This window comes from Sapajus apella, unplaced genomic scaffold (genome assembly GCF_009761245.1).
Source record: "Sapajus apella isolate SASKATOON/1434 unplaced genomic scaffold, GSC_monkey_1.0 scaffold1, whole genome shotgun sequence".
In the NCBI taxonomy this organism is placed as follows: Eukaryota; Metazoa; Chordata; class Mammalia; order Primates; family Cebidae; genus Sapajus; species Sapajus apella.
Genome location: NW_022436941.1, coordinates 24,536,740 through 24,544,331, shown reverse-complemented (window position 1 = coordinate 24,544,331; position 7,592 = coordinate 24,536,740). Strand labels below are relative to the sequence as shown.

The following is a 7,592-nucleotide window of genomic DNA, read 5'->3' as shown; positions in this document are numbered from 1 at the left end:
ATTAGTCCAGCCACTGTGGAGAGCAGTTTGGAGATTTCCCAATGATAGAAATGGAATTTCCAATTGGTCAGCAGGGAAGTGGTGCTAAATGAGTCAAATCTAACTCTCAGTTTCCTTTGGTGGAAATAGCACCCTGCAGTCAGCGTTGGTAGTTGATGAGAGTCAGGGAAAACAGTAGGGCTTGTGGACGCCTCCTCTGGAGAGTGGTCTTTTCTGATAGAACACTGCAGACCAGTCCTGGACTGTCACTCATGATTAGCATCTTGTGTTGACATACACACACACACACACACACACACACACACACACACACACACACACACATACTGTATATATACTATTGAATTAATTTGGAAGAAGTAAGTTACAGGCATTTTAGCAGAGGAGTGTTATGAAATACTGATTACCATTTAGCACAAGTTGCATTAAAAATTTATCAGAAAACTTGAGTGAGGAGGTGAGGGCTTTTGGGGGTCACTGTGGGAATGATATATGAAGAGGTGTCAGCTGAAACCATGGGAGTGGATGAGGTTTTCACATTATTGGGTATGTATGGCATTAACATATCATAGGTTTTCTTTCAATACAGTGTGTGTAAAGAAGAAAGAATGGAGTTCTAAAAACTCAGAGTCTTCTTAATCCACCTTAAGAGAGGTCTATGGTGCTAAGGATCGTCAAAGGTACAACTGCTTTTCTCCTGGAAGCCCTGGCAGAGGAGAGCCTCAGTAGAGTGGTCTGGGGGAGTCAGATCCAAGATTTAAGAGTGAGTGGGAGAAAAGGTACTGGGAGTACAGGTGCAGTCTGGCTTTGAAAAACGTGAGACATGGAGGGAGGGTAGAAAAGAATCACAAGATGAAGTTACTGGGGATAGACGATATTAATATGTTTTACTTTTTCCAATTACTTTTTTAGTAATCAAAAATGAGTGAACAATCAGAGAAAAACAATTCCGTTCAAGAGGGACACACAGCTCATAATTTTCCTGAGAAGAACTGTCAAATTGGACAGAAACAACTGGTATGGCACATAGATTTTATGATTCCATGCTACTGGGGAGTGTCCCCTCAAGGATCTCTGAGGTACCCATGGACATGGGTGGGAAGGTGGGCCCAGGCAGGATGTCACAGGAGGAGCTCTGCCCGCCGGGCTGATAGAGCTTTCCCTCTGCCCCACTGCTCACTGCAGGCTGCTCTCGCCTCACCTATCTCCTCTCCACCTCCTGTGTACCCTGATTTGTAGAACCAGTGTTCTGTACAATAAAATTCTGCTTTTTGTGGAGAATATTTACAAATGTTTTTATTTAATGAACTTTGATTTTGTTCTTATTATGTCATGTTATGGTTCTAAAACTGTGTATATTAACTTAGCTAATCCTTATCACACCATACTATTGATAACTCAGTTTTACAAAGGAAGAAACTGGGGCCTGGAGACGTAGGAATTTGCTCAAGACACATCACTAGTAAGTGGCAGAGCCAAGGCTTGAGCACAGGCAGATGACCCTGTGTCTCTGTCCTTAACCTCTTGCTATGCTGCTTAGAATAGTCATCAGTGGTACTAAGTTGTATATATTTCATAACCATACCTAATGCAGAACAGTTTCATAAAGTTAAGTTTATGAAACAAACCCATATACACACACCAAGATAAAATTTAAAAGAAACATTATTATATTATTTTAGACTGACTAGACTCATTAAACTAGATACACTGCAGAAAAGCCCTTGAGATTTTGTTGTTACTAATTTGTTACACTGAAATTCCTACATTGAAAGGTTCACTTTTGTTTCCAGGTGGAATATTTCATGTATATGTCAGCTTGTATGTTTTTGTGCTTCTGAGATTATTTCCTTCTACAATCCTTCAAAAAAGCATTTTCTTCCCTCATGACATGTGCCACATGTTCAAAATAAGTTATCAGAACAATATTTGATTGAAATATTTTGTTATTTGTCTTCCAGCCCAGGCCCCATTTAATTTCTAATTGTCTCTCAGCTCAGGCCCCATCTAATTTCTAATTATAGTGGCTCACACCTGTAATCCCAGCACTCTGGGAGGCCAAAGCAGATGGTGAATCACTTGAGCCCAGGAATTCAAGGCCAGCCTGGGCAACGTGGTGAAACCCCATCTCTACTGCATATATACACAAAAATTAGCCAAACATGGTGGCGTGTGCCTGTAGTCCCAGCTACGTGGGAGGATCACTTGAGCCTGGCAGATTGAGGCTGCAGTGAGCCATGATTACACCACAGCACTCCAGCCTGGGTGACAGAGCAAGACCCTGTCTCAACAAAAGAAAAAAAAAGTCTCCAGAGAGTTTTGAAAGTGTCCCTCTTTGTCCTAGAAAGTCATCCTACCAATATTTCTCTTGTTCCAATCTGGCTTTGACTGAGAGTCGAGGCTTCAGGTGGCTGCATTCTGAATTGGAGCCCCACATGGAGGCCAGTCTAGAGCAGCTCCAGAAGAGCCTCTACTCCTTTGTCTTACCCACATCAAATGCTAATTCTGATGTGCATTCCCATCAAATTTGGAAAGATGAGTGGCATTTTGCAGTTTTAAACAGAATTCTTCTATTCCCCTTGATTGTTTTTTATGTTTTTATTTTATAAGTGTTATACTATTTCTTTATTCAGAAAGAAAGGCCCAACCTGAGAAAATTTACACCATCTTTTGAAACTTAATTAAATTGTTTATTTCTTTGTGTAAAACATATATACTTTCATGCCATTATGGTGAAAGTTACAGAAAGTTCATTTTGAGAAAATGTAAAACAGGTAAAACTATCTGTTCTTACTACTAACACATTTTATTTGTTTAATAGCAACAAATAGAGCGTCAGTTAAAATGCTTGGCATTTCAAAACCCTGGACCACAGGTAGCAGACTTTAATCCTGAAACAAGGCAGCAGAAAAAGAAAGCCCGGATGTCAAAGATGAATGAGTACTTTTCTACAACATACAAGTAAGATTCTGACTTACTATATTTGATCTGTGGGACTATGAAATGCATGAGTTCTCCTTGACAAAGCAAAGTAATTGACGTTACCCCTTTTTTTATTATTATTTAAAAATATCTCTTCTAGAGTATAATAGTACCCCTTAAGGTTAGCAACCTTAAGAAACAGAAAAAAAGGCTATAATCCCAACTTAGGAATCAATTTTTTTAAAAGGCTTCAGTAGCCCTTTAATGGAGTAATGTCTTTAGTAGGAAAGATAATTTAAAAGTAACAAAGATGTATTATTAGAAGGACAAATAATATAACCATGGGAATGGATTCAGGATATTAAATGGGCACAGGACTATCATTAAGTACAATGATCGTTCGAACATTGTAAGGACAAACTTAGCAAACTATAAAGGAAAAAAATAAACTTGACTGTATTAAAATTAATTTGCCCATTAAAACTCTGTAAAAACACTAAAAGACACATCATAAAGTAGAAGTTATTTATAATATTAAAAATCAGTATCAAAAATATATGAAGAAACTTACTAGTCAATAAGAAAAGTATAAATATACTAATAGAAAAATTAATAAAATGATAAACAGGCATTTCATAGAAGAAACAACAAATAAACATTCAGGATACTCAACCCCATCAGTACATACAGAGAAGTGCCATACTCTCCAGCAAGTCAGAGTTTAGTCTGTCGACATCAAAGTTGACGAAGTTATGGGATATGAATTGAGTGTAAAAAGGTACAACCACTATTTAAAATCAGCTTAGTGTTACCTATGTGCCTTATGACCTAACATCTTCACTCCTGAGTATACATTAATATCTTGGAAAAAGTTTAATACATGTATAGGGAGATATGCTTAAGAAGTTTCATAGCATCACTGAAATAGCAAAGAAAATAAACTGTTAATAATCCAAATGTCCATCAACAATGGAAAAGATAAATAACTCATGGTATATTTATACAGTGGAATACATATAGAAATGAAAATATTTGAACAGCTACATGTACCATCATGGAAGAATCTCAAATCATGATCAGAATAGCAAAGAAAATCACAAAAGAACAATCACCATATGTTTAGGGATACCTATATACATGTCATAGCTAAGAGCAAAACAAGGAAGTGATTTTTATAACATCAAGGTGCAGTTCCTTTTTGAGGGGAGGGTAGAGGGATGGAATAGGTGGGGAATGAAGAGGACTTCACAGCTGTAACACTCTTGTTAAGCTGGACAGTGGGCACACACACAAGTTTGCTTTATTCTTCTTTATGCATTTAGTATATACATTTTGCATGCTTTGATGTGTATAATTCAGGATTTTACAAAAAAAAAAGGGCATCAAATGGGTAGGAAACCATAAAATCTTACCAACAAGGAGAGTGTTTGAGTTAAGGCAAAGGGAGGACAGAATCAGACCTGTGCTATGCTATAGATTGGTTTCAGGACCATCTACTCCATCATTCTAATAATAGATTTAAAATATCCTCTTCTGCTTAATTTCCTGGGGGTTGCTTAGGAAGAGTTTCATTCCACAGATAAAGCACTTTAAATGTGAATCTTCATTAGAAGGCATTCTTGCTAAAGCGTGATCATCAGGCAGCAAGTACACATAATGACTAATCCTTTCCCTTCCCTGAATTATTGGCAAAGGAAAGAAGATGGAACAATACTACTTAACTGAACAGAAGGAGAGGAACTATTGTGGCTGCTTGGGGACAAAGGGTACAGAAGTATTACACATAATTTTGCCATACTAGCTTAGGACCACCAGCCTTCTGGACTTTAGTGGTAATGATGGCTGTAAGTTGTACAGAGGTATTTTTGTCTTTCTAAGGTTTTGAAGCAACTCAGTTTTGAAGGATTTATTTCAAAATGGTTTGGTTTTGAGAAGGTGGTAGGATTCTTATGAACGTCCTTTGTCCCTGGCCATGTTTTAGAGGCTGACAGAGAAAGTCTGGACTCTGGGTTCTCTTCTGGGACAGAGCATCTCACCTTCACTCACAGCTTATGATGTATGGTCCTCCATCCTTGGTCACCTCCTTTCTCCCTCTACACTGGGTAAAAAGCAGAATCAGAAAGGAACAGAAGTGGCGCTTAGAGACTGTTAGCCGAAGGTGCTTTTCTTTCTTTAAATGATTATGGTGTAGTAACTGATAGTTCTAATTTTAGGTAATGAAAATGTGGTAGTTGCATTAGGCATAGTGCTTTTCCAGGCACGGTGGCTCACACCTGTAATCCCAGGACTTTGGGAGGCCTAGGCAAGTGGATCACCTGAAGTTGGGAGTTCAAGACCAGACTGACCAACATGGAGAAATCCTGTCTCTACTAAAAATACAAAAATTAGCCGGGCATGGTGGTGCACGCCTGTAATCCCAGCTACTAGGGAGGCTGAGGCAGGAGAATCTCTTGAACCCAGGAGGCAGAGGTTGCTATGAGCCAAGATCGCACCATTGCATTCCAGCCTGGACCACACAAGCGAAGCTCTGGTTCAAAAGTTAAATAAATAAATAAATAAATAAATAAATAAAATTTGTTAGGTAAAAATCCATCAAGAATGGTAATATTTTAAAGAAAACTTTGGAGCATTTGTAGGAGGAAGCTTTAGTTAGCTGTTCCTCATAATTTTCTTAGATTGCTGCATTTCCCAGCAATGCTGGAAAAATGAAATGTTATTCTTGATGACAAACCTGGCTGCACTGAAAGTTGCTTGATCTCATATTGACAGATTTCCCATGACATCACTGCCATAGAATATTCTGGAGTGTTTCTGGTCATCTCTGGAGTTTTGGCTCAGGGTAAAATGGTCATGTATATGATATTTATTGTACACTAATTTATTCTCAATATTGAGGATGATTGCACTGTCATGTTAATGTCTTGCTTTTCCTTTGTAGAGTAATGAGGAAGTACAACAAAAGTGGCAGGCTCATCTGTAATGACGTTGACCTGTGCGATTGTCTAGAGAAAAACTGCCTGGGCTGCTTCTACCCATGCCCCAAGTGTAACTCCAACAAGTGTGGGCCTGAGTGCCGCTGCAACCGACGTTGGGTTTACGATGCCATTGTCACTGAGTCTGGAGAGGTCATCAGCTCACTGCCATTTAATGTTCCTGACTAAGTGCTCTTGCAGATGGACTGATTTGTTTCTTCTTACATGTTTAAGTCGACCTCTTTCTCTTGGGTGAATTTTAGGGCTTGGGGGAAATATTGAAAAAACATACTGAAGACTCATGTTCTGTCAAGCCCCAGAACAATGTAGAATGGGCATTAGTTCTGTAACCTTCTTACCTGTGTCAGCAATTTTCAAGTTCCTTAACTTGCAACCAAAAAATGTGACAACTGAGGGATCAGCATTTCTCATCAGCACCCTCATCTCTACTTTGCCTTCCAATTAAAACTCTTCCTCTTTCCTGATATCTGAGAAAATGTAGCTTTAAGAGTTAACTCTATAGCTGAGAGCTTTTCTTACACAGAACACAGAATCTTAAATTTATAGTATCTAGTTATCCTTAGAATCTTATGTATCACTAGTTGTAAACCACAATTGCCATTTGGATTAAAAAAAAAAAAAAAAAAAAAACCCTTGTGACTTTGCACTGCATACCCATAGCTTCATGTTTTATTTTTCATGTTTTAATATCATTAAAATGAAATTTAATGCTTGGCAGTATTTGTAATCATTAAAAATTTGTATTGTAAGATTGAGAAGTTAGGAATCTCATATCCTAAAAGCCAGGAATTATATTTTCGTTTTCAGGAACAGTATTTCAGGATTTTTTTTTCATAGAGAGGAAACTTAAATTCCACAAAAATGATTTATGTATGTTTGTTAATTGAGTATATTGATAAGCAATTGACTAGATACATGATATGGTGTTTTCAATTCTGATACGTTGTCAGAGGTATAAAAAAAGTTGAATTCAGCTTTCTTTGAAGTTATGTTTTTATAAGTCTTTTTTAACCCTAAGTCAGTGGCTCTCATTCATGAGAATTTCCTGGAGGACTTGTCAAAACATAGGTTTTTGGCCAGGCCATAGCTCACGCCTGTAATCCCAGTACTTTGGAAGGCTGAGGCGGGCAGATCATGAGGTCAGCAGTTCGAGAGCAGCCTGACCAAACTGTTGAAACCCCGTCTCTACGAAAAATGCAAAAATTAGCTGGGTGTGGTGGCGCACGCCTGTAATCCCAACTACTCAGGAGGCTGAGGCAGGAGAATCTCTTGAACTCAGGAAGCAGAGGTTGCAGTGAGCCAAGATCACACCATTGCAATCTAGCCTGAGCTGCAGAGCGAGACTCCATCTCAAAACAAAACAAAACAAAACAAAACAACACAAAACAAAACAGATTTTTGTGGCCCCACACTAAGAATCTGGACAGGGCTCAATAATCTGTTCTACATTCCCAGGTGATGTTGATGCCGCTGATGTGGGGACCACACTTGAGAACCACATCTCTAAATTATTTTAGATTCATAATATAAGGAAGTATTTAAACCTCATTGACTGTGATACTGCCACTGCACAAAGCTTGAAGTATTTAAATAAAGTAGTGTAATAAAAATTTAAAAATAAATAAGAACATTTAGTTTTAAAATAAATTTGAAATATTATAGAGGATTTTTGTTGTT

The 7,592-nt window shown here is 38.1% G+C and overlaps 1 protein-coding gene across 1 annotated transcript; it reads left to right on the top strand.

Annotated features, from left to right (window-relative positions):
- The first annotated feature begins 602 nt into the window (after nucleotides 1-602).
- Nucleotides 603-6,476, top strand: ARL14EPL (ADP ribosylation factor like GTPase 14 effector protein like). Its single transcript, XM_032274021.1, has 4 exons — nucleotides 603-680; nucleotides 913-1,017; nucleotides 2,822-2,961; nucleotides 5,861-6,476. Exons 2-4 carry the CDS (start codon nucleotides 922-924, stop codon nucleotides 6,081-6,083), a joined length of 459 nt encoding a protein of 152 aa, XP_032129912.1. The 5' UTR covers nucleotides 603-680; nucleotides 913-921; the 3' UTR covers nucleotides 6,084-6,476.
- The last annotated feature ends 1,116 nt before the right edge of the window (nucleotides 6,477-7,592 follow it).